This window comes from Poecilia latipinna, unplaced genomic scaffold, assembly GCF_001443285.1.
Source record: "Poecilia latipinna isolate Pla-1442-1.1 unplaced genomic scaffold, P_latipinna-1.0 Scaffold2761, whole genome shotgun sequence".
NCBI lineage: Eukaryota > Metazoa > Chordata > Actinopteri > Cyprinodontiformes > Poeciliidae > Poecilia > Poecilia latipinna.
The window spans coordinates 4,788-32,632 of NW_015115377.1; the positions used below are offsets into that span (position 1 = coordinate 4,788).

General features: G+C 39.9%; 1 protein-coding gene and 1 long non-coding RNA gene across 2 annotated transcripts in view; both read right to left on the bottom strand.

The window, feature by feature from the left end:
* Positions 1–14,036: 14,036 nt before the first annotated feature.
* The window catches only part of slitrk6 (SLIT and NTRK-like family, member 6), a 25,521-nt gene continuing 11,712 nt past the window's right edge, over positions 14,037–27,845 (bottom strand). The window contains exon 2 of the mRNA XM_015021332.1: positions 14,037–17,913. Coding sequence (XP_014876818.1) covers positions 15,436–17,913 — 2,478 coding nt within the window. The 3' untranslated portion in view covers positions 14,037–15,435. The remainder of the gene's footprint in view (positions 17,914–27,845) is intronic.
* LOC106939058 (uncharacterized) lies at positions 19,071–25,759 on the bottom strand. Its single transcript, XR_001422749.1, has 2 exons — positions 24,655–25,759; positions 19,071–20,648 (listed from the first exon to the last, which is right to left on the bottom strand). It is a non-coding gene; the product is annotated as an uncharacterized LOC106939058 (long non-coding RNA).

Sequence of the window (27,845 nt, forward strand, 5' to 3'; positions counted from 1 at the left end):
CCTTTTTGGAAGTGTGAGCGTGCGGAGGGGAGCTGATGAGGTGGAGGAAAGGGGGATGCGGGGGCTTCCTGCTGAAGCGTGTGACCTAGCTTACAGCAGATAGTGCCAGAGTGGATAGCACTGCAGAGTCCATCCCCTTCACATTTTCTTATTTGAAAAAATATGCTGAAAGGGATTTTGTGTGATTCATCATGTTTGTTAGACTTTCAGTCTGCTTTCAGAGCCCTGCATGCCATGTCCATGTGCAGTGCATTGGTAGGTGGCCATGATGCTGGCATAGTCCAGATAGAGAAGAAAATTCCCCAAACTAATCTAGCTTCACGTGAAAATACAGTGAAACTTCCTCAGCAGTAGCTGCATTTCCATAAAAAATGTGCGTAAAACTTTACAACTCCACTAATGCCGAGAAAAGACAATTTCACAATCGCAGCGCTTCCATTGAATGAGAAGCGCAATTAAAATCACACATGAATAAGTTTGTTCACTCGATAAGTTGTTAAAGATGCCGCGCCATCATCATGCTACCACTTACTGTCATCCTCTTCATCTTTGCTGCCAGTGATAACATCCAGCTGTTGATCACATGATTCATCTGATGCGAGAAGTGTTTCCATTTCACTTTTGCAAAATACACTAATTGTGATACAGCCAAAAAGGAAAAAAACTCCTTATCCTAGCAAAAAACTTTTTTTTATCAAAAAACGGGAGTTATTGTTTTCAAAATTGTCATGAAATAGGCTAAAGGTGTCATAAAGCAACACCTCATGGTAGTAGCAAAATCCAATCAAGAGCAGACGACCACACCACCAGTCCTCTGGTGGCTTTGGGATTCCAGTCATTTCACAGAGAACTTGATCTTTCTTGCTATAATTCAGTTCAGTGTTTATGATTCAACATTAAGAAACTGGAGAAAAATGGCAACCATTTGAGAGATTCAATGGTTGTGAAAAAAGGACTCTTAGATGATTTTCTTAAGCTATTTGCACTATAAAGTACTTTTTAAGATTTTGTGTTTCTGCAGTGAGTTAATAATCCTTGCAGTTTGTTTGTGACATCAGAGTTTCACAGTAGGACAGCGGTCCAACACCTAACCAACAAGTCCAACTCTGAATGTCTCGGAAAGTTAAGGTCTTGGATAGGTCTAGTAAAACTTTACACTTAAATCTTAAAGGAGGTGCAATTTCATGACTTTAAACAGGCTGTTCATGGTTGAAAAACCCTCCATTGTGGCTGAATTACAGCAATTTTTGCAAAGAATTGTGGACCACAAATCCTCCGTAACGATGTAAATTACCCCATTGTTATACAAAGGGTGGCAGAACCAGGCGTAAGTTTTGGGGAACCATTACTTTTTGTATATAAATAAGTTTTCTTTTTAATAAGTCATTTAAGAATCATCATGTTTCTACTGAATTATCAATGCCAGATGGTGCGACAAAGAAGAAAAACAAAATAAGTATGTACTTTTCACAGTGCATTAACAATACAAAGAATGCTCTCCACACTTATCATCATTTTGTTTTTGTTAGTTTTTTTCAAATTAATAATGTTTTATTAGACAAGCGGAAGTTCTGAATTCTCTGTCTGATCTGCACCAGCTTAGTCAGCTACATTTTTTGGTGACACACCCGACTCACAGCCTCTTGTCTTTTCAGCGTGGGCACGTGAGTGAGTGTGTGAGTGAGTGTGTGTGTGTGAGAGTGTCACCAGGACCAAATTAGCACAGGTTGTGAAATTTATTCCAACTGGGTGGCATCGTAAAGCACACGCTGGCTTTAATAAGAGCTGAAACTGAGAACTGCGAGAAGGCTTTGTGTACATGACACACACAGGCCCTGCACACCCAGCCGTGTTCACCGGGTCATGAAGCGGCAAGTCGTCACCGTCATTCCAGAGCAAGCTGAGGCTCGCCCGTCTGCGTTTATTGTGTGGTGTGTGCGTCGGTCGGAGTTTCAGCTGAGCTGCGAACGCTGACCTCCCTCAGGCTCCAGACGTTTGTTTTGCAGTCCGCGTGAACTCCGTTCTCCTGGAAACGCTGGCGTTTACCGCAACAATAACGGCGCTATTTATGACAAATCGTACATGATTACAATCTGTTTGTGTATTCAGAGCGTCAGGAGAGAACGATTTGATGCATATTGCCACTTCACGCTGCTGCTGAATAGAATTATTTTACAGCCACATACTGAAGAAATAATGAATAAATTTGAGATGTTGGACAGAAAATTGATGTCTAAACAGTGATAAAGTGGAATTTTAATGACTTATTTCTTTATGATATACGTGGAATCAATGCAAACAATAAAGTAAAGGTTATCTGGATGATGTTTCCACTTCGAGGTCTGGAAGTTTGGGCCCTGGTCCAAATAAGTTTTTTGCAATTAAGCAAGTAATCGCAAGATAAATTAAAATTTGCTCCATAATTCCCATTCTGATATTTTGTGAGTTGCAATTTTGTAAGAGACACAGTCTATCCTGACCAGCAAGTTTGATTTAAATGGTTTTTGCTGAAAATGCTGGTTATTCAGACTGCTGAATCCAAGCATATCCATAGAAAGTTGAGTGGAAGGAAAAAGTGTGGTAGGAGAAGGTGCAACTGGGATAACTGCAGCCTTTAGAGGATTTCCAAGCCAAAAAAAAAAAAATCAATTTGGGAAAGGTTCGCCTCACATCAGTCACCAAAATTTGGATAATCAAAACTGACATAACCGTGACCCCAACCTTACTGAAAAATAATGGATTAGGCTTCAACAGTGACTCTGTATCACAAAACGCACCAAGAGCCAAATTAACATGACATATATGCCTGTGTTCTAGTATATAAACGTCTGACTGAAACTGTAGCCCATGTGGTTTCCTGTAGACTGAGGCCTATGGGCGAAGAGTGACTTAATTTCTTTGACTTCCAACGTCAAGAATACAACAGCAGGAACATGTTAGGCCCGGAGCCAATGGCGCGTGTTTTCCTTCATGGATTTAAACCCCGTAGAAGTGAAAAAGGAGAAAAGAAAGGAGGTCAATCTCTGCAGTGTGGGTTAAAAATGCATGCTTGATTTGGCAGTTGTTGAAGGATGAAAGTTGTCGAAGTTCAAAGCCGGTTGGTGGAAATTGAGGCGCTTTTTATCAGAATATTGCTGAAATATTACAGAGCTAAAAGCATGGGAGTGTTTTTTAAACATTACGTCAATGACTTTCTGCAAATTAAGGAATATTTTTGATCTTAAGTACAACGTTTTGCTTTCTTCCAGAGCAATCCTCTTCTGCTAAATCCAGGAGATTAAGGACTTGTTATAATTCCAAATAAGAAGCTTCGAAAATCCACATAAGAGACTTGAGGGACTTAGCGATTTCACAAGGAGGGACGTCCCCTAAGCCCCCAGCCGACTGGGGAACCATGTCACGAAGTTCTGAGGATCGTCCAGACCGCTGGGAGGGGTTGGGGGGGACATGACCTGCGAGTCATGTGTCTGTGGGATTTGGAGACGGATCTAATGATCTGTGGTAGAAAACTGGAAAGACAGCATGGAGCAACTTAAGAAGCAGGCATGTTTAAAGAGGCAGATTAAAAAGCAAAACATCTGCTTATTGACAGATTTAAGAGATAACCGTGACATGGAGCAGCTTTGCTTATGCATCAGATAGACAACTTTTATGTTTCATGTGATGCATTTCTTTGATTTGCACCATCGACGGCGCTTTTTTTTAATGCCGCTTTTAAAAGTAAAGAAGTGAGTTTCATCTCGAGTTGTAGCAATTGCAAGTCTTTTTAGGTATAACATTGACCCCCAAAAGAATCAATAGTCCCCTCATTAGTCTTGCACTCAAACCAGCAATGCAATTTATTGGAATCAGGGTAAAAATGGATTAACTGCCATGAATTTTACTGCAGAAATCATAAAGTGTGTGTAAAAGATGAACGTAGCCGGTAGGTTGGGTTGACGTTCCAGTTTGTAAGATTTAATAGGATCATTTTGCAAAGAGTGCATGCAACATTGATAACCGCTTTCCTCCTCAACAATACGGACGTTGTGGCGCTCGAAAATAATTGTTTTCCAGTCGATAGCCATGTTGAACTGCAATGTTTTTGAGATGATGAAGAGGAGCGTTCGGGTTCTCAGTCTTTGGTGGTCTGCTTATGATTTGTCAATTGGATGAGAAAAGCAAGGCCAGCATATTTTATTGAAATGTCCTTGTCCTTTGGAGAGTTTATTTTCTCCACTTAAAGTACTGCCTTGCAACTACGCAACCAGAATAGGATCAAGTTGATTTAAAAATGTGTGCAGTGGACTGCTGCTTAATTGAAGTTTAGTATTTTCAGATTCACAGATTTTTATTATTATTTTTTTTCTGTGGAATAACTCCAAATCGTTTGTGGAAAAATTAGCTTATTTGCAGATTATTCTGACGAGGATGTCTGAAATGTCAGTTTTGGGTAAAACCTCAACATATTTCCATGATTCTTCTTCGCATTTAAAAGAAAAATAAGTTTGGTTCTACATTGTTACTCCACCAGGACTGAGTGAACTTATTCAAATCTGTTTTGTATCAACTCTGTCTATAAAAAAACATATTTTTTGGTGGTTTCTTGACTTATTTTACCCACATACTGCATCTCTACTAGAAGATCAAATAATAATAAAAAAATGTCTGCAATAATAAAACCTCTGATGTAAAGCACCAAGATTTAGTAGCTAGGTTGAGCAGCTGCAGGCTTCATTTTCAACGTGTTGTATATTCTGTGAAAAGTCGATTCCAAGCTGCTGTAAAAATATGTTGCATTAATTTGCGGTTTTGAGCTCTTTAGATCTTGTAAATGGGAGGCGCTGTACTTCATTCCAAGACGGAATATTATTGAACATCATAAAGTGCCAAGAAGAGATTCATGGTAATTTTCAACATATGGGCCAGAATTTACATTCACAAACACTTCAGGGTAGAAACTTCAACAACTCAGGCTGCATGTTGTAGCAGGAACACACATAACCCAAAACCTGTTCTTTTAATTCAGTTTTTATGCTTATTTTTGCTGCTTTTATGTTTATTCCAGGGGACATTTTACCCATCGACCCCCAGGTTCATTTTTGAATTTGCCGGCTATCTTCTTTGGTTACAGTGTTCGATAGTTTCCGTGTTTTCTTTCGTTTTTTTAAAGTGGGAAGCTAGGATCATCTACATATTTGAAATAAACAAAATCTCAAGATTGAACCATGCAGTAAAATAAATAAAAACCTTTTAAACATAAGGATATAAACCATTTCTAGTCATGAATTAGCCCTTCTGAACAGACTGGTATATGCTTACATCAGCTAAATGATTGACCTGAACATTCAAATTAATGAATAGTAAGTGAATCAGGTCAGTATGATAAAATCCAGCCGGTGATCTCCGTCCGGTAGATTAGATTTATGTTTGCTGGACATTTATGATGGCAGCTGTTAAAGACCTAACAAGCGTATTAAACGTCAGTGTTGTTCCTTTGCTGGCTCTAAACTCTTTTAGCTGAGTCATACATTGAGTGACTGGTGGAAATGCATCCCCATTTAGAGTATTACTTTAGCTTAAGTGTTCAGTTTCATGAGGACCCTGACAAAAGTTCATCTTTCATTGGTGTCAGAAGGTGGGGAGTAAGAAAGTTGAATGAAATTAAACCTGCTGCATAAAACTACTCTTCTCTCTGCAAGAATTATGAAATTTAGTAATTCCCTATATGTGATTGGGTTACAATTGCTCTATGTGTACTTCATACATACTATGCAACTGCACAACACATCCAACTTCCCTAATAAAACCCAAATGCAACCTCTGATATTTGCTCTATAGGTGCAAGTTAATTTATTCCAGCTATTAAATTCAAGTGAAAATTTATTTCTGGCAACTACTGCCTTCCAGCAAACGGAAATATAAAATTCAGTTTCTGGAGAAAAATAACATGAGAACATTAAAAACAGACTTATGCCAGATTATATGCCAGATTATAGTCATTTCATGGTGATGGGGAAGACTGATTGTTTTTTAAAGAAGATGTTCAGAGTGTGCACAACCCAGAAATGGCCACAGTCTCAAAATAATTGTGTAGCAAAGACAGTTAAAAAGTTTCAGAGAGAATCAAAGAAGTATAAAACATAACATCAGTGCATAAAGCACCAGGAAACAAGATGCAGCTGTCGTTTAAATTATTTTGAGCCTCTCGTGAACTGCAAGAGAGAAAAATAGCTGCTGTTGTTTTTTTTTTTTCAGATGAAAGTAAATTTCAAATTTTATTGGAAAATACAGAGTATGAAGGAAAAGTAAATGTCATAACTGAGTTAACTTGTTTCTAGGCTTCCACAAGTGAAGTTAGTCCTTAAAACGGTGAAAAAGGTTTTGAGTGTAATTAGAAGAAACCCTGAAGAGAAGGTAGAACCTGAGGGTTTTTTTAAATATCGACGGACAAAATCACTTCCCCTACCTGCAAAAAAAAAGAAAAAAAAAGTTTCCTGTAGAGAAACTAATGTGCGTGGAAGTGGAATAAGCGGGGATTTCTCCTCTGGATGCAAGACTCTCCAATGGGCTCAGGAATAAGACGCAGGCTGACCTCTCTGCTTGAAATGCTCTTTCAATTAAGCAGCTTTTGACTCAAATCTGTGGCGGTGTTGCACACTCAATACTTCCACAGTTTCAAGAACTCGCCTAAAGCACCACTTCAAAATAATTGCCGCCCTTCTAAGTGTGTTACTACTTATGGATTTGGGCTAACTGTAGAAGGTTAAAAGTTTACATCTCTGATATTGAGATTCAAATGCACCACTCCGGTGAAGAGGAGAGGAGGGAAAGGAGTCCAAAGGAAAATTTGGACCAAGTTAGAAATGAGGCAAGCAGAGGAAAATGGAATATAAAAACGGGGAGGAAAAAGACTTCCTACTTCTGTTTTATCTCTTTATGCTTCACGACAGCTCTTTGTGGATGAAGAACATGATAGCTGGGAGCGGCACTAACGTTGGCACCCTGTGCAACATTTAATTGCGCCATCATTCAGGGGAGGAAGGGAACCGATGGGTTGTGCTGCTGCGTCGGCACGTCTTCTCCAAGCCGCGAAAGCCCATCAGTGCTCCCCGCTCGGCGTGCCAAGTGGGCCGGGCGAGCCACTTTATGAAATGGGTCATTAGCTTGTAATATTATTAGAAACACTTAGGGCGACCGTCTCATTTATCTGCAAGTGTGATCACATGAGGAAGTTTGTTGCAATGTCGGCAGCACAAGTGGGACTTGTGACTCTTGTCCTGGAGGTTGTTGATCTGTTCCTCATTATTGCAGACTTTGAGGACACGCTCCACAGGCTAACGCCGCTGCTGGCGAGACAATCATGTGTTCGCAGATGATGCATGTTTCGCTGTTGCATGAATGGGCTTTTTTTTTTTTTTTTTTTTTTCTCGCCAATAACGTCCAACTCATTGAATCTATAGGGAGGCGCTTCAGAAATGAGCTTTGAATTTTAGCTACGTTCGCAGGTGTGCCATATGGAAGAAAGCGTGACCATTTGTACGCTACATGTTGCGCGTTTGTCAGCTGTTGCCTACCGACCGTCATCACTTTGTTTTTGTTTTTTTTGTTTTTTTGCTGCAGTGGAAAGTGCATATATTGCAAGTCCTTTTTCTGTATTTTTGGAATATTTGGAAGCATTGATCTTGTGTTACGAGGTAATTACAATGATCTGTCCTTTAAAGTTAACAACATGCATCACTGACTCCTTTATGTGGCCTTTCTGCCAGTTCTGTGCTTGTTCTGGCCATTTGAAAATAACTTTAGGATGTTTTCACACCTGATAGTCTTCAAATTTGACGGTGAATTTCTCTTTTTAAAACTTTGTGGTGCATCCCTGTGGGTTTGAACTGCAACTTTCTGCCTGACATAGTGGGGCTTACTTTGCACATGCAGTATTCAGTCTTTAGCTCGGCGCTGCTTTAGCCCTGTTCTGGACGGCGTTCTTTTGAAGTCTGCAGTCATTAATGCTGATGTCACTTCTCTCTCGCTGGAGCGTGGTTAGGAAGCTGAAGCAATGACTTCATAACTATGCCAGCTCAATTAAAAAAAATGAAGTGTTCACAAAATGACTGGATCTTTTTTAACACAAATTAATCAGAAAAACATGAAAGATCTTAATAGAGCACATTGTCCTTGATTCGGTCTCCATGACTTTCCCCATGAGTTATTATTTAAACATTAATCAATTAAAAGACAACGGCTTTACACTATGTGCATTGTAATTCATGAGAGTTCCTTCTGATTCGATGGGAAAAAAGGTCATTTTGTGAGAAAAGGACAAATCGATGCTATTCATAAAGCACTTGTCTCAGATTTATCTACCATTTAATCCATCAATTGGTTATGATCTCATTCCACATCCATTTATAATGTGTTACGCAGTATATGCGATACCTGATAAAATGCTGCACACAATCTATTAGGAGGAGTAATTCCCTATCGCTGATTCCCATCATCAATCTGGGATGTGCGGTGAACGCCAGGAGCTATTTGGTGATAAAGTGCCGCGGTTGACTTTTCGGGTCACCCCTCACTTCCTCTTGTTTCTTCTTTTTGGTATTTAGCAGAGTTGTACTATAAATCTACTGGAATTTCACGTAAAAAGCCTAAACGTCCCAGGAAAATTTAAAGCCAACACTACCTCGCAAAAAAAACAAAAAAAACAAAAAAAACTAATTGCATTTCATGTCGAGGATACGGGTGGAAGAACAATTGTTTCTGCAAAACGAGAGAGCATGAGAAAAAGAATGGCTCATGGGGAGTACTGAAAGTACCTCAGTGTAATGTTTCATTGTCTGGAGCAAAAACAAAAATGAGGGGGGTGGGAAAAAAATCGTGAATGGAATTGGTTTTGGTTTTAGGGATTTTTTCTTTAATGCTGTTTTTGATCCCCCCTACCTGAGCGGCTGTTCGTACAACAAAAGGATTCGACACAATCCGTCCCGCGACTTAATACTTCTGATGCTGGGATGCTAAAAAACTGGGTCACCGGCTTTGCGTCTGAACTGTTTGCCAAGCAAACAACAGGATCGGGGCTCGGTGTCCGCGGTGTCGGCGCAAGCTGCTCAGCCTGGCAGACGGCATCATAAGATCGCCCCCAGGGTAGAGCTCAGCAACAGACTACAGTTCAGTCAGGAAGTGGGGGTGCGCTGAGAGACAAAGGCGGCGATTGTGATGGTGCTTCATTCATCGGTGCTGCTGAGTACACTACGCAACATGCGGACACCTGAGGTGGAATGTTAAAATTTAACTCTGCAAAAATATTGGCTTACTTATCCATGTTATTTGACAGCTAGCAAAATGAGCAACTTCTATAAGCTCGAATGTAGCCCATTTCTAATTTAAATGTTAGCTACACAAGTGAACACAAAATGTAGTTTTTAGTGTTTACTGTTAAGGGATAAAAAAAAAAATCCAAACCTACATGGCCATGTGTGAAAAACTGATTGGCCCCTAAACCTAATAACTACTTGGGCCACCATGAGCAGCAACAACTGCAATCAAGCATTTGTAATAACTTGTGATGAGTCTTTCACTGCACTGTGGAGGAGTTTGGCCCACATCAATCACTTGTCCACACCACTGTGCACCAACAGCAACACATTAAATATACAAATGATATGATTTAAGCCTGTAATATTGCATGCAGGTCCACTTAGTATACCTTTGTTTTGATGGACTGACGAAAAATTCTTAACGGCAACACTAGAGGTTGGCCAAAGTGATAATTATATAAAAACTGAATCGTATAAATCCTGGAATTATGCCAGAAGCAAACAATTCTGGCATAGTTTCATATGGGTATTGGGTCAACCAAAACAAAGGATAAAATATCATCTGCTGTAATTTTTAAACATCCATCAATCTCCAGTCCAGGTATATCCAACTCTTCAGCTTAAGCCAACAATAAAGACCAGAGAAGAAGACGTACGGGTCAGGTTACAAAGTAGGGTGCAAGTTATCTGGGATGGTTCTGTTTCGGGTTGGAAGTGACTGTTGTTTCATGCATGGTTAAATTGCATTGTTTAGCATAGCTTGGGTAGATTGTAGCCTTCTTTTGACCTTGTCGAGCAAAAACATGGTTAAGAAAGCCTTAGACTGGACAGATCAATGGAGTTTAATTCTAACTCACGTCCCATCAATTAAAGGCAAAACGGATGGATTAACACTGAGAGACTTTTTGCAACACAAGTCGGCTTGCTCAGCCAATGCAAATATGTTATCGCTTCACTTCTTTCAGTGCATCTCTGGCTAAATTCAACTTTTGGTCTCGCATCCTTCTGCTCTGCGGATCCTAAACCCCCTTTGCTGCTCCAGCAATCACATCCAGCGGAGGCCATTGTTCGGCCTTTTGTCGCTCGCTGTTCATTAAATGTCAAGTCGGAACTCAAAAAGGCGAGAAAGCATCGCGGCCTGGGCGATGTCATGTGTGAGACATTAATTGACTAGTGCTTACTTCAAAGCACCCCGGTGGATCTCTGGGATACAAATAAGAAAAAAAAAGAAAAAGGGTGATCAATATTGTTGCCCAGAAGAGATCTTCTGTTGTTGTGCTGTCGGACATGAATATTTATGACCTGCGGCTTTGGGGATGCTGCATCAGATAGACCATTTTTATAAATAACTGGGTGAAATCTTATGGATTTTTTTTCAGACTTCTGTTTGAAAACATTTTTGCTAATAAAGCCAATCTATCATCTGTGGTATATATGAGATGGTGGCCACTTTATTGCTGTAATACACATTGTTATTCTGTGAATTGAAGGCATTATTTGGGCATTTTCTTGCAATGTTTCAGGGGGATCTAGGTAGGAAAACCACATTTCCAAATCAGTAATTACATTTGAGGATACAGTATATTTTTTCTCTCTGGCTGCTATTCAAGTCAAACATAGGCACGGTTTAAAAGGAATTGTAAACAGTCACAGCTGGTCTATGGTGCACTGTTTGAATTAAGGTCTTAGTTTGTTTGGCTGTGTGAGTCGAGCTTTGAGCGTGTGCATAAGAGTGTAAACAGGACACTTTATGTCCAACTTTCATCCGTGCTTTCCATTTCATTTCCAGTGAGCTCGCTGCGCATTGTGCAGCGGGCGGCATTGTTCGCATTTCCACATAATTGCCTTACACATGATTACAGTTGGTGTACAGCGGCATTACGTCGAGGGGCTACAATCGAAACCCGGACATCCGCGGTATCACAGCGAGCTCTGCTCATATGGAACAAGAGGCACTTAGTCCTGATGTACCACCGGTTTCATCATTGTTGTGCAAATTTATGCAGCAAAATGTCACCGTATCAGCCACTCTGGTTGCGACGCTAATGCAAATTACTTTAAGTAATGTCCTCGGGTTCAGAAGAAACCCTCGCAGCAAGATGCTGTATGATAAACAACACCCACAAAAAAACATTGCGTGACATTGATTCACGCTTTGGAAATGATGTACAACCTGGGTAATTACTCGGATAGCTTGAAAGCTGGGTTCCATCCTGCTTCCCTTTAACTTTTTTCACATTTTGTAACATTACACCTTTAACGTGTTTGGTGGTGGTCATGTGATGTATAAACACAAAGAAGGGTGTCAGAGAAAAGAGAAACGATATATTTCAACATATGAACATCTGAAAAATATCAAAGGAATTAGCAGTCAGCCGCATTTCCTTTTAAAATCCCAAGGATAAGCAATATGACGATGCAAAAATGTGACGGATTAGAATATGTTGACAATCTGCCACTGCAGAAATATAGTGGGATGGTCAATAAGGCAAATTCTAATCATAAAATTATATTTTTATGATCTCACTCAGCCACATCATATTTCCTTCTTTCTCCTTCAGCTTCATAAATTAGCTTTTATGTACCTGAGTTGACATTCTTATGTTGGGTCATTACAACTGTGAAAGTAAAGTATTGGTGAATATTATTTGATGGTTTTTGATTGTCCACTGAACATGTTGTCAGACAAATTGCTGAGGATGAACCGTGTTTCACATAGCTATCATTTTGCTTCCCTTCATGTAGAAGGAATCTGAGCACTCATTCTGCAGCTATAAGGTGCTTAACAGTTAATGCAAAGTAAGTAAACACTTAGCAGGATGTTTGCACTTATCTAAATGGTCTTGTTTGTGCTTCAAGTCTAAAATATGCTAATGCATTTATTACATGTAAATTATCCTTGATAGAAGTTAATTTAGACAAATGACTTAAAAATATTTACAAGATGCACTTTGTCAAAGTGCTCTATTTTTTTTTCTTTCAGTTCCAGGTGCTTTTGTAGGTATTACAGGATATGCTGTTAAAAAAAAACAAAGCTGCCATAATGTTTGACCTGTTCCTTACCAGAGGCACAAAGCAGGGAGGATTCTGTCTATTTCTTCTGAGATGAGTGATTCATGCTAGTTTTCAACCTCTACATCTTATAAGTCGTTTGTAGCGTCAACATATGATGAAATTATGTTTTGCATAGCTTGGTTGATTTGCTCCTTACCAACAGATGGAAACGCAACTAATTCAGGTTATTTTTTATGCAGCATTTTTAAGTTCCCACAAATTTTGCATGATATAAGGGATAGAATCATAGTTACATAAAAAGAAACCTCAGGAGACCTGCCGCTGCCATCTAGCCTTAGCAAACACAGAGGACACAGAATTTAAAAGATGCTCTATTCATTTGAGGTTAATGCTGCAACTAATGATTTATTTAGTAATTGATTTATCAGTTATTCTGATGATCAATCAATGAATAAGAAAAAAAAATGGTACATTCATTTAACCACTCATGCAGTATTAGAAATACATTAAGATATAAGTAAACAAATCAGTTTCTTAAATAAAATAAACATTTTGACAAAAATGCAATAACATTGCATTCCTTTAGTTAATCTGAAACGGGTGCAGCTAAAACTCTGGCAATGCATGAGTTCTAAAAAATATTCAGATAATGATTAATTGACTAATAAATTAGTTGACGATTATTTGAATGTTCAATTAATCATGATTAATCGTTTCAGCTCAAGTTCATATGCAGAAAAATAACCTTCTAAACATGGGAGCTGGCCGGCACTCAACAAGGAAATTAGCGCAAGTGGTTTGAGACTGAGGGACAAGCTTACATTTCCAGCAGCATCACTGTACATACAATAATCAAACCAAACTCCTTCTGTAGCAAGGGTTGAAAACGCAGCTCACAAACACCCACCGTGGAAATGAGCAAAAAATTCAATTTCTATTTGTGGAAATCTGGCAGGAATAACCCAAAGTCTCCATTAAGGGTGGTGCTGAAAGGTTTAGTGACGAGATGTTTATTAATATTGTCAGAAGGAACTGTGCATTCCATCAGAGGGTTGAAATTTGACTTGAGTGACAGCTGATGTAGGATGTTTGAAGGGCACCTGGGCGGCACCTGCCAAGTAATAAAATATCAACCTGTCTGGTTTACTAGCTAATCTAAAATATTTAATCTCTGAATTATTTTCACATTATTTAACTTACTTACTTTGCTAAAGTCACACCTTGAGGTAAGGCTCATGCTGCTTATGTGTAGAAGCTGCTTGTTTGCTGAAACAATGTGTGCATGTAAATATATAGTTATTTTCCTCATGCAGACGGGGGGATTCTGTTTTTAGATGCCAGCGCTGCATGCCAGATTGTGTGCTTGCGCATTTCAAGCTTCAGAGCCTATATGTATTCTTGCAGCAGAACTTTAGATCTGCGGGTTATTATAGGAAAATGAGGATCTGCAGACGAAATGGAGAAAAGGAAAGAACTCTGAAGGCACTGCAGTGTGATTAAAGACTATGCTTGCTCCAATCGGTGGGGGGTGGAATTATTCCACAGCAGGAAAAAGAAGGAAATGCAGCTTAAACATGTACATCCACCTAAATATCCATAAGCACTGCAGAGGATAGATAAAACATGTCAAGAAAAAGTCGTAGTATTGCAGTCCAGGTTACCCGGTGTGTTAATTAGTGAGGAGGCGGAGCACTGCTGAGAAGCAGACAATTTGCAGTCATGTCATATAGCAATTCTTTATTTTTCCTCTTTCAGATACAACTTCTGTTTATATTCTGTACAGCACTGAAGGCACACAAAACCCAAAGATAAAATGCAACAGAAGTATATACAAAATATACAGAATAAATAAGTCAATCTAGTTAAAGTAGAAAAGCTACAGAGAGTGTGCTTACATGAGCTGTTTCTGAAAACAGGGAACGTAAATCCGGTCCACTCTGCAAATGTCTCTGTCCTCAACTGTTCCTGGCTGTTTGTTGTTTTTTTAATGATTTCAACAGAAAAATAATGGCGTCAGTCTCCCACATGAAATGAGCGCATGGTGAGCGGCTCCTTTCTGGCAGAAATGAAAACTAAACCGTTTCAGCAGGACTCTAGTTGATTGTCATGCACCATCTTATGGCATTTTAAATAGTGCAATGCGTTTTGTACAAGTCGTGTAGGTACTGTACTCCACTTTCTGACTGATCTGCCTCAGTCTGTATAAAAATAAAGTTCCTCTGACTGCAGTTCTGCAGCGCATTGGATCAATCATCTGTCAGGAGGAGAACCTCGCTCCTATCGCTGTGTGTTTTTTTTTTTTCAGTGTACTTGGCTGTACGAACTGCTGACTCTACGGCACAACGAGAACTCCGGTTCCAGCGTTAAAGCTGCTCTCATGGGGGGTTGACAAGAGGGGGGGGTGTAATCAGGTCACGGCCAGAATCGGGATAGACTGATTAAGCGGAATTCTGGGTCAAGCACTGATTGAAATTCACTCAATTCTTTCCAAACATCTGCTTTATCCTGGGAGGAGGCCGAGTCGGGGGAGTGGAGGGGGGGAGTTGTGCTGCGTGGATCAATTCGCTTGGCTGCTGTAGGAGCATGAAAATTTAATCACATGTAAAAAGCTGATTGAGTGGATTTCAGCGTGGGTTTTAACCCAGGCCTGCTCTGCAGACAGCCACAGCTTCTTCCAGGTTTGATTTGGCTGAAAACGCTTAGTAGGGATGCACCGATCATTTGGCAAGAGGTAAAAACGGGACGATCTTCCCTCCATCAGCAGGTTAAAATACAGGTAAACTGAAAAAAAAAAAAACTAAACAAAAAAAATAAAACATAATTGAATTGTTTTTATTGATGACATACATCAGATTTCCTCTTAAAGAAGTGTAACAAAATTTGGCACAGAGTAAAACAGAAATTGGTCTCAGCCGGAAAAAGCCTGATTGGTGCATCTCTAGAATATTCCACCTCTAACAGATGAGCAGAAACGGAAAGATACATTCTGTGCTACAATAAACACATGTGCCTGTGTGTATATATATATCTATCTATCATATTTCTATGTTTATACATTTCACACTGTGGAAAATAGAGTGGGGCAAACAGGCCAAGGCACTTGGTTCAGACATGATATGTCAGCTCAGTTAAACGCAGTCTGATGTTCCAGAACCTCCAAGTAGTCCGGTTCCGTGTGCAGGTTCGCTTTGAGCTCAAAGTACTCGTTCTTGGTTTGTTCCAGCATGACCTTGCGTGGCCTAGTGTACATTATCGTCTCCATTAGCTTTAGCTCCTCCGGGTGCCCTGGGACCTGCATGTCCATGGCAGGCTGCAGCTGCGGCAGGTTTTTCCTGAAGTACTCGGTTATTCCGAGCTGCTGCTGAAGCTCCTTCTCTCTCTCCAGGATGTTCCTGTACAGAGAGCTGGGAGTCCCCAGGGTCACGAAGTCACCCGGCCGCTCCTCAGCTATGGCCCTGAACTTGGGGTTTCCCGTCAGAGGGGAGGTGTTCTCCTTCTCCATGATGCTCCGGCAGACGTGGTGCTTTGGATCATCCAGACTGTAATCCAGATCTGAGTCGTGGCCCTTGTGCTGGGAGCAGTAGGTTGGGTTCCGGCAGATCTGGACGATGGGGCTGTGAGATCTGTCCTCGTATAAGGAACCGGGTCCTGTCCTCTGGGTCACGGTGTGGTGGGTGGTCTTCTGCCCATACATGCTGTAGTGTAAATGGATTGGAGAGGTGGTGCTGGTGTTTTCCCGTGCTGGTTCCTCCGCTGCCTTTTTCTTTGCCCTCCTCCGCCTACGGTGCACCACGAAGACCACCAATCCGGCCGAGCAGAAGATGATCATGAGGACAAAGATGAGGAAGCTGAGGATGAGCACTGAGAGCGGTATGTTGTCGGTTAGGGAGTCCATGAGACTCTTGTTTGCAGGCGGCCCCTGCGTGACGGTGGACGTCTCCAACCCAGGACAGAGCATCTCGTGGCGAAGACTCCTCAGCTCCGTCTGCTTCACCTTCTTGGGGGTTTCACACAGAACAGAGCCCACCACCGTGTCTGTCTTAAGCTTCTCCACCCACTGCTTGAGACTGAGCAGGTCGCAGCTGCAGTCCCAGGGGTTGTCCTCTAAATAGATCTGCTCCAGCACGTTGAGCTGATCCAGCACGTTGCTCACCGGCAGGTGCATGAGCAGGTTCTTCCTCAGGTTTAATTTGACCAGGGGAACATTGCGGAAGATCTGAGCCGGAAGGGAGCTCAGTTGGTTGTTGTTCAGTGAGAGCAGCTTCAGTTTGGGCAAGGGGTTGAATGTGCCTGGCGCAATCTCCTTGATGAGGTTGTATTCCAGGTAAAGAGACTCCAGGTTGTGGAGGCCCACGAACATGGTGGAAAACAGCTTCTCGATCCTGTTCCCGTTCAGGTGAAGCTTTTTCAAGCTGCTCAGGCTGAGAAATGTTTCGTTATCGATGTAGTCGATGCGGTTGTTGGCCAGGTTGAGCAATTCCAACCTGTCGTATGTGACAAAGTCATACTTAAAGAGTTTCTGGATCATGTTTCCTGTCATAACCAGCTTAGTAGGGCTCTCCTGAAGTATTCCGATATCAGACACCTTCTGAATCCCTCTGTCCTGACAGTGCATCAATAACCCAGCCTCCGGGTGATTGTGGCATGAACAGTGCTCCATGCAGGGACTGTCGGGAAGATGGGAGGGTGTCTGTTTGGGAATCTGAGTCACCTTGGACGATGGCGTAACAACCATATCCATTGATGGCGGTCCCTCCAGCGGGAGGTCTTTGTGGAACGGACACAGAACATCCCGTTTGACTTTAGCCAGAATGGTTCCCTTCAGGTGCTGCGGTGAGCTGCACACCACGTCGCTGATGACCGACTGCGCCCTCATGTTCTCCATCCAGGTTTTTAAATGGAGGACATCGCAGTCACAGATCCAGTCATTGTCCTCTAGGAGGAGCTCCATGATGCGCCCGATGTGCTCCAGAAAGCCCACATACGGCAGCGTCTGGAGCTTGTTGCCTCGTAGGTCGAGGTGAGTGAGCGGCACGAAGCGGAAGATGTTGCTGGGTAAAAACTCGATGGAATTGTCATTGAGGATGAGGACTTTGAGGCGGATCAGCTTGTTGAATGCCCCTGGCTCGATGATCCGGATGAAATTCGTGTCGGCTTGAAGGAACTCTAGATTTATCAGACCCTGGAAAGTGTCCTCTTTCAGGGTGACAAGAAAATTGCTATTTATGTGGAGCTTTTTCAGCGAACCAAGAGTGTTAAAGACCCCTGGCTCTAGCTCTTGTATGCTATTACCCCCGATGTGCAGAGAAAGGGCGCCCCTAAGCCCTTCCATTTCCTCCACTCGGAGCTCCACTAAGTCATTTTTGTAAAGGTTCAGATGGAAGGAGACACCTGACGGGATTTGGATTTGGGAGATTTTGCTGATGTTCCTCTGCTCGCAGTTGAGATGAAGGACGCCGTCCTTTGCCTCGCAGGAGCACAGAGACTCACACGACTCGCTGATGGAAGACAACGCCTTTGAGGGATAGATATCTTGGCTGTGAGCTGCCGACAGAAACAAGCCGATAAAAATGATCCAGGGCTGCATTTTGGACCTGGATATCTGTGGAGACAGAAAGGAGAGAGGGAAAAGAAGAGGTTTGAGTACATTTGCTTCAGAAACAAATAAAAACACTTGGTAATTAAAACATGATTGTTTAAAACATGATTGTTTTAATTACCATACTCCAAAACATAATTTCTACTGAGTAATGTACAGATCGAGTTCAAACATGCTTTTATGAGGTAATTATATGCATGTAGGGGAAAAAAAGTGGTTCTGTATTGGATTAAGGCACAATTCAGGAAAGCCTTCAAATAAACAAATTCACTAACTCATTTAAATGCATATCTGCAACGCTGGATAGGTTTGTCTCCTGCAAGACTGTGCAAGGTTGGAGAAACTACAGGGAAATACACAGTACCTTTCATGTCCTTTTATTTAAAACATACAATAAAATAAGTATTTTTGGCCTAATTTCTAGTGCAAATATCCTGGTATCCTTGAAATAAGATAAAACTGACAAGTAACTTTTCAGTACAATATAGGAGCTTGTTTGATAAAGTCAAAATATTGAGGAAAAAGTACTAGCTATAAGTGAAATAATCTGCAATGTAATAGGACATTTTGCCTTCTAGTATGTGGAAAAATATCTTGTTCCACTGGCAGATTGTCACCTGTATCCAGTAGATTTTCATAAATATCAATGAATTATTGACTTAAAGCAAGCACCTCTGACATACTGAACATTTGCTTATTTAGTTTAATCTTATTTAAAGTACACTAGTATATTTGAACTAGAAAGTAGACCACAAATACTTGGTAAAATTTTGTTTTTGCAATGTGATAATAAGGCAAGTCTTTTGCAGGTTTTTTTTTTTCTCCTAGGATTTTCCTGTATTTTGCCCAAACCATCTTGTAACTCTGGTTAACTTCCCATTCAAATGAATTTAGCTATATAGCACCAATAAACCATATTTATTTAAATCGGTCCATCTCTCCTCTTTGAATTTCCATCGCAAACTTTTCAGGACATGTAACACCGCCTTATGCTGTCACCACCATTGTTCTCTGTGGTTGATGATGTTCTTAANTATAACATTTTACAAAAAAATAGCTGATTGTCTATGGTGAGTATGGACTGATTCTTATTTAGCAAACATAATAAAAAAACAAAAATGCATGCCTTTCTAATTATTTGTATCAAAACAACTGATCCATCTTTTTACATGACATTTTAATGGATTTGTCCTAATAAAAATAGCACATACAAAACTAATCTTAAGGTGTAATTCATTATAACATGACAATTTTGGAAAGAAATGTATAATCTGTTTTTCAAAACTTTTATACAAGTTATTTTCAGATTATTAGACTGTTTAATCAGCAAATTATTCTCTGTCCAACATGTAATTTTCTCATTGAGATTTAAAAAATACTCAGCCACAGTGGTGTGATGTTATAATAAAATTGTAACTCAATTCATTTAAAATACCCAATTGCCAAGAAAATATTGAACAAAATGTGAGAAAATGCTTTTTGTTTGATAATCACTACCATATGTTGGATATTCTGTGTCAATGGTAAGATTGGACTGAGAATCAATTTATTTTACAGCAGAAATTAACATTCTGCTGTAAAAGAATGCTAATTTCTGACGTGTGTTAAATGTGATTTATTTTTTGAACCAACTAAATCCTGTTAGGGTCATGGGGAGTTGGCACATAGCTCAGCTGTCAAGCAAAAGGTTGGATACATGTTGGGCAGGTCACCACCCGATCACCGTGACAACGCAGATAAATGACAACCATCTCACACCCAAAGACACAGGGAAGATTTACAGAAAGACCATTTAGTCTCCAGGTTTCCAGAAGACCCACATATTTAACACAAACGAGAAAGGCTTCAGCTCTGATTTGAACTATAAACCATGGTGCAGAGGAGTTAGTGCAAAACTAACAATAAAACAATTTAAAAAGTTTATGAAATGAGAAATAAAAAACAATAGCTCACTGTGTGGGCAACAGCTACATATGTCATTATCACACAAACAGGGAACCAATATTGTATAAAATACTGAATACAACTATATTTGTTAAAAACATCTGGTAATTACATAAACTACGCTTTATTCACAAACATGGTAAAACCTACGGTGCATAAGGTGTCACATTTAAAGATGTATAAACTAGTTGAAGCTAATCAGTGGATTCTTGCTGTGGATGGAAACAAATGAATCTACTTCAGTGTAGTGTACAGGTTGTTGATTGGCTCAAAGCAACAGTGAGTCAGTGAAAAATATATTAATGAAAAAATGAATACAAATTTTATATGTGCAGCTGGATTTCTCTAAACACCACATTATTCAGAAAACATCAAGTTCTTTTCCATTATGAAAACCTTAAAAAGCTCTGGCTCACATAAAAATATTAGTACATTTTTCTTTCTTTTTTTTTTTTTGAACAAACATCAACAAACACAAATGCCTGGTTATTCTTTTGCCACTGTTCCATTCTGTAATCCATGGTGGAAGCCATCGTCTTGCTTTCCAGCTGGTGAGCAAAGCCCTGCTGAGGACAGTGTCAGGAAGGTCACAGTCAGAAGTTTGTCCCCGTCACCGTCCATCACTAAGCAGCTACTGTATTTACAGTATGCTGTTGCTTATGTCGCTGTGCATGTTTCCTCCTCTGACAGAAGATATACAAAGCTGTGAGGGGAATACAGCTCACTGAAGATACCAAGAGCAGTCCGATGAAAGCCTGACCAAAGACAGGATACTCCGTCTGCTCGCTTTTCCCCTACAGACACAACACAAGCAGTTAATACCTAACTTTATTCCAGACACAGAAGATTTTAAGCAAAATTTGAAATAATTGTGGGTTTCATAAAATGATTCTCAAATCTAAAGAGATGAAGCAGGATGCAAAAGTTTATATCAGAATTGAGCATTTTACAGCCTTAAAGGGAAATGTGAAGTGAGAGCTCTGGATGTCATCCTTATATTACAGCTTTAGTTCCAGCAACATGGCTGCGGTTCTTTAAAAAGACAAGTCTAGACCTACCTTCCATGCAACAAGTCCAGTCATTTCAATGACGATGTCTTTAAAATTTCTACAAAACCCAAAACCCTACATTTCACCTCACAAGCTCAGCGATGCTATTGAAAAAGCTGTTCCAGCAGATAAACAGCTTCTTATCAATGATCAACCACTTCCATGTCTTTCAGTCCAGTTCCAGGTTTCCTACAGAACTGAGACCGGCCTCGTCAAATGTGCAACGACATCCTCATAAATGTGGAAGTGTCATTGTTGGACCTCAGCAGCATTAACACTGTTGGCCATGACTGAAGCAGCTGGAGAGCTGGGTAGGACTCCCTGGTCCTGGTTTGAGACGTAAAGAACAGAGACTTCTTTGTGTTAATAGGTAAAGTTTTATCAAAGCGGGCTAAAAAGGAGAGGTTTGGATTGTCTCCAAAATTTCTGGTGTAGAGCTGCAAGATATCACGAAGCCCATCTCGGGACATAGAGGGAAAAAAAACAATCCCAACTTATTTTCTTGAGTTCCCGAGAAACTTTTTGAAAAATTGTGCGTTCCTTTATTGGATGAAAAGGCTGTTTACAGTTCCTGCAAAGCTGGTAGTGGTGGTGGAGTCGAAACGAGAAACAAGATTTACAATGTTTCCTACAGCCTAGAGACGTCCCAGATGAGGCTATGCTAAGAGACACCAAGCTGAAGTTGGTTTCCGATTGCAGCTTCCAATTTGAGAAATGGCTAAAGGACGATTCCACCTATTTTTTCACCATTTTCAGTGTCTTTCATCTACTCTAGTTAAAAACTAGATTCTTGAAACCTGGACTAGATTATTCTGCTCTAATGACCACCTCTTTAAAATTTCTAATAGTAGAATATTTAAAACCAAGTTTGTGATTTGTCAAACTTCAATAAAAGGCAATTTCAGAATTTTATTCGCATCTGGACCACATAAAAACTGAACTCCTCCTTCTCAGCAGTATTTTTGCTGTTTACCACTTTTATCTTTATATTTTCTCTCCTTTTTTACATTCAGTGGGGCATGATATAATCCTAGCTATCAAACAGTATAGTAAACTCAGTTAATTATTCAAAGTAGTTAAAAATGTTTATTTCTAAGGAAACTCAGCACATTGCATCAAGTCTTTGACTTGCAGCATTCACTCCTGAATCAGCAGGTAGTGACAGTAGAAAATGGCAGGATGCATTCAGGAACAATTAAACAGAGTACGGTCAAAAAATATTCAGAAAGGTGGTTTAGTGGTAGAGTATGTGCACCATATGAGAAGTCTACAGTCAGTCAGTTTTGGATGTAACAGGCCATAAATGCACTGGAAACACAGAAGCACTAACCAGGGCTGAGGCAGTGGAACAAACTGAGCATGGTCAAATAGAATAGAGGTAAGAGAATTAGACTGACTGAAGCATTGTGAACATCTAAAAATAATGTATAAAAAACCGGCCAATCAGCAATCAGAAGGAGAAAAATAATTCAAGTGATTCATGACTGTCTTTTCTTGCAGTTAGGGAGAAGAGTTTCTGATGCAGAAATATGAGCAGAATAGACTGATGTTCAAATCTCTGAAAATCAAAGAAAAGGTGTGAAATAAAAATGTTTACAAGTATGAAATCTGTGTGTTAGAATGACAAGTTTGTGTGTCATACTAACACCAACTTGCCTATTTTGACTTTACTTTTCATTCTGCTCAAGTTATTTAGCCAGTACAATAGGATAATCTTGTCCATCTTTAAAGTGTCTAGGTGTTGTATTTTTCGAGCTATAGCAGTTGTAGTGTGATCCAAAAGCATAAAAAGGGCTGAAATCGCCCTTCATTGAAATTTAAAAAATCAGAAGGTTTCACAAATCACAAACTTGGTTTTATATATTCTGCTATTAGAGCAGAATAATCTAGTCCAGGTTTGAAGAGTCTAGGTGTTGTAGTTTTTTAGCTAGGGTAGTTGAAAGACGGTGAAGCTCGTGAAAAATTAGGTGGAATCGTCCTTTAACCATTTCCTGAATTGGAAGCTGCAATTGGAAACCAACTTCAGCTTGGTGTCTCTTAGACATCCTCATCTGGGACGTCTCTAGGAAACGTTGTAAATCATCCTCTGTATCTCTTGTTTAGACTCCACCACCACAACCAATTTTGCAGAAACTGTAAACAGCCTTTTCGCCCAAAAAGGTACACACGATTTTTCAAAAAGTTTCACGAGATCTCGAGAAAATAAGTCTGGATTGCTTTTTTTTTCTCCATGTCCCCTGAGAGGTTCCATGATAATCACTGGGCCTAAAGTGAAACAACCTGAAGTCAGCATGCAGCTTCAGTTACTGCTGCTAGAAACCAAAGATCAGGCCCAAAATCTGGGTGTGGTGATGGACTCTGATCTGAACCTTCAGAGCCACATAAACAGAGCCACCTTTAATCCTGAAAATGTTCCATTACCTTAAGAACATTTCCTGGATTAAAGGACTAATGCAAGATCTAAAGAAACTCACCCATGCGTTTATGTTTAGTCGCATTGAGACTAGTGAAAACACTGTAACAGTGTTTTCACTAGTCTGGCCTTCCTGTGCAATTCTGCCCAAAAAAACAATTCTTGCTTTCAGCACAGTCTGGGCCTTTTCCCCTTAGCTTGGATTGCCTTCTAATCAGCAACCAGGAGAAGTTATGATGTCAATATTTTGCACTGTTTTAGAATTGTAGTCTTCCTGTAGTTTTAGCAATGTCAGCAGAGGAAGTATAAGAAGCCATTCAGTCTGTGTTGATCATGCTTCCATATATTAAATTAACCCTATCCGCCGCCTCGTTTGGCTCAGCATTTCTCTCTCTGCAGTAGAGGATGGTTGTTTACAGTGCAGGCAGTTTTCTATAAGTTTCATAACGTGGAACAGCCATATTACATAGACAATGGGCAGACCGGAGCAATTGGGGAAAATTTAAACCTGTAACACAGTTCTCCAAGAAGCGACTGTTTCTCATCAGTTGAGAGTCCAGACCCTCTGAATGAAACCAAGTGTAGAACAAGGAGCTGGGTTTTACCAGGCTGTGTCATCACAGGTCTGCCTTAAAAATCAAATCCTCCAGCTGCAGCTGATCCAGAACGCTGCTGTTCGTGTTCTACTAAAACCAGGAAGGTAGAGCACATCACCCAGATCTAAAGTCCTTCCACTGAGAGAATAGACTTTAAAATACTGTTTCTAGTTTATAAATCATTGAATGGTTTAGCAGTAATATACATTAGTGATTTCCTGTTGCTGTGTCAACCTTCCAGACCTCTCAGGTCTTCTGGTTCTGGTCTGCTTGGCATCCCCAGAACCAGAACCAAACATGGAGAAGCAGCATTCAACTCATATGCTCCATTTAACTGGAACAAACTTCCAGAAAATAGCAAAACAGCTGAAACACTGAGGTCCATTAAATTAAAGCTAAAAGCTAAACTGTTTAGAGTCTTTGATTAATAACAACTGGAACATCATAAACTGCTGTCTGTTTTCCCTTAGTTACTAAAATTTAATGCTTTGCTTGTTTGATATTTTATCTTATTTTTGAATTATGTGAAGCATTTTGAATTGCCTTGTTACTGAAATGTGCTATAGTAATAAAATTGCCTTGCCTTGCCAAGATAAGGTAGAAAACAACACATAGATCATGCATTAGTGGAGACAGACAGTTGAGTGTGGGCTGCTGAAACTCATGAAGCTCTGCAGTACAAACTGAAGCAGCAAAAAGAAAATTCCCACCTGAGACATGTTGAATAAAAATACAAACTCACCAGATCTTTGTTCCATGCTTGGTAGGTGGGTGTTCCTCCTTGGATGTAGTTAATGACATAGAACAGGAAGAGGCCGATAAGAAGTAGGGGGCTAATTCCTCCCCACATGATTTTCCAGAACCAATTAGGACGATGGCCCAGCATGTCTTCTATATCTTTTTCAAACCTTAAATATGGACAAAATATTGAGATCATTTCAAATTCAGCAAATAGTCTGTCACTGAGCAGAGACATGCTGCTGTCATGCTCATTGTTTCACCAGCACTAACTGGGCACTTGTCTTCAGCTGTACCACCAGACAGAGGAACATCATTCAGTCTGTTCCCTTCTTTTAATTATCTCATTTCATTTCCCCTGAGAAACAATAAAGTATTTTCGAATTGAATTAATGTGATGCTCTTCATTCAGACATGCTTAATGGATTGACCAATTGAGCCAAAAGGAACTGGCACATAGTTTGCAAGAAGAGGTGCAATGCTAGCCAAATAGGATTTTGAGGCAGAAGTGAGAGATTAACATTTTACTATGATAGGCCCCATGGGCCAAAACTTACAAACTCTCTGACAGAGTTTGATTGCAACGGAAGTTAACTTAAAATCTCAGTTTCTGATTGGACCCCAGGCAGGAGTAGGTGGGTTTTCACAGACAGAAAAATAGCTGAGCGGCAGCGACTCACAGAGGCAACTAATATTTTAAATAACATCGTTACGCTCCCACAGTAATGTCAGCATTATCAGAAGTGTTAGATAGAATCCGACAGCCAGCATCAGAACCCCCATCTATCAATGCAGTAAAGCTAGCCACCTCTTCGGAAATGGCAGGAAAGCCAGCCTGCACAAGTTATAGCGCTCTCTTTTCAAAATAAAAGCGCATCTCCAGTTTATGTTTGATTCACACATCAAGTTTCTCTCCTGCGGCTATAACAGGCTAAAGCTTTGTGTTAATTAACCCTCTATGGCATGACTTTTTATTTTTTGGGGGAAAAAATATTTTCCTGCATTCTTTGAGAGCTTGTTGGTCCCTAATTACATATCAATCATAAAATCGGACCCTGAAACCTCCCGGAACCGGATTTGGGTTTGTTGCCTCAGGGCAACATTGAGCTACAAAGGGTCTAAAACGCCAAGTTTTCTACAGTGATTATGAGAAATGAAATACAAATCAAACAAAAACTATATTCATAAAAAACTTTTTTTTTGACAAAAATAAATCAGACATGGTTCCAACTCACCAAATATAAAATAAACAACTAACTTTCATTAATGAATGGTACATTTGCGCAAATTACTAAAACGAGCATTTGTGTGTTTGTACATGTGTATGTTTGGCAGAGTTAGAATCACTAAGGATGTTAAACATCAGGAAGGAATTGCTTGCTGATGTGAAAAAAAGTGTGTATCACATTTTTGGCACTTGATTATTGGCGTACCTGGGAATCACCATCTGTTTATCTGATTATCTATGGGTTGTAGCGACCAGATTCACATTAGTGACAGGACTTAGGGCTGCAGGTTCTTTTTATAAGAGTTTGTAGTTCTGATTGTTTTGGTAGAATTTGAGCCAAGTAAAGGACAACATTTCCACCAGCTCCCATATCTGGTAGATTTGGCCCTGTGTAGATTTTCAAGTTGTAAGGAACACCATCTGCACCAGCCATATGAAGTACCCTGCAGACCCATATATTTGGGTTTAGCAGGTATTGCTTCAGTCTTTGCCTGCCTTGGAATGGGGCCATATGTTCATTGATGACCAGCTCTTCACCCTTTGGGACTGAAGTTAGTTTTGAGGATAAACAAACAATGAAATAATGGATTTCAATGGATTTTACAATGGATCCTCATGTTTTCATTGGGAATGACCCCAGCTTATGAACCATGCACATTTTGTCCATGAAACGATCTTGCATCCATCTCCTGTTGCTGTTAGTCAATAATAAAGTAAAAAAAAAGGCCTTTAATAATTATTTTGTAATCAATTGCATATCATCGCATTAGAATAATATTGTCTGGGCAAAAGGGCCCTAACTGCGCAATGTTGCCCTGAGGCAACAAACAAAAAAACACAGTTTTTGCATATAAATAATTTAAAAAAAATGTCTTGAAATGATCTATAATGCTTCTTTACATACTTACAGATATTAAAAATATTTTTAGTTAGTGACCCAAATTTAAACATGAAGAAAAGTGATGTATAACTTACAAGTAGGAGGCAAGGTGTAGCATGCACCTCTGCTTCATAAAAAAGGACTGCTCCTCTTCTAAGTAAAAGGTCACTTGAACCTCAATATCTCTTTTATTTGGACAAAAATATGTCTGGATGTATTTTAAATCATCAACCCCCAAAAATAAAATAAAGGAGCAACGTGAGGTACAGAAATGTGGTTTGTTGCCCGAGGGCAACGCCATGCCATAGAGGGTTTTAATTTGCAAAACGACATTATGTATCTGAAAAAAAAATATTGTGTGGGCAAAAAATCCTGTAAAGCACATATGTGCAACCTCAGTTAAAATTGGTCTTATAGGTGTCCCTGTGTCATCCTGAAGTGAGAGAAGTACCTGGTAAGGTATTGTTTATGTAATCTGAAAGATTTTTTTGCATGTCAAATGTCAGCAATTTTGATTGAGGTAGCACATATGTGGTTTACAGAATTTTTTGCCCACATAATATGTTTTAATTTATTTTCAGATACATGATTTCCTTTAGCAAATCAATTAACACAAAGTTTTACCTTTTTAAAGCCGCAGGAGAGAAACATGAATCAAACATAAACCGGAGGTCCGCTTTTATTTTTGAAAAGCCTGCCTGGGGTCCAATCAGAAACTGAAATTTTAAGTTAACTCCCATTGCAATCAAACTCTGTCAGAGAGTTTGATACTACGTGTAAGAGAGTTCGATAGCGAATGTGAGAGAGTTTGATAGTACGTGTAAGAGAGTTTGATAGCAAATGTGAGAGACTTTGATAGCGAATGAGAGAGACTTTGATAGCGAATGTGAGAGTTTGATAGTACATGTAAGAGTTTGATAGCGAATGTGAGAGAGTTTGATAGCGAGTGTGAGAGAGTTTGAGTTTGATAGCGAGTGTACGAAAGTTTGATAGCGAGTGTACAAGAGTTTGATAGCGAGTGTACAAGAGTTTGATAGCGAGTGTGAGAGAGTTTGATAGCGAGTGTGAGAGAGTTTGATAGCGAGTG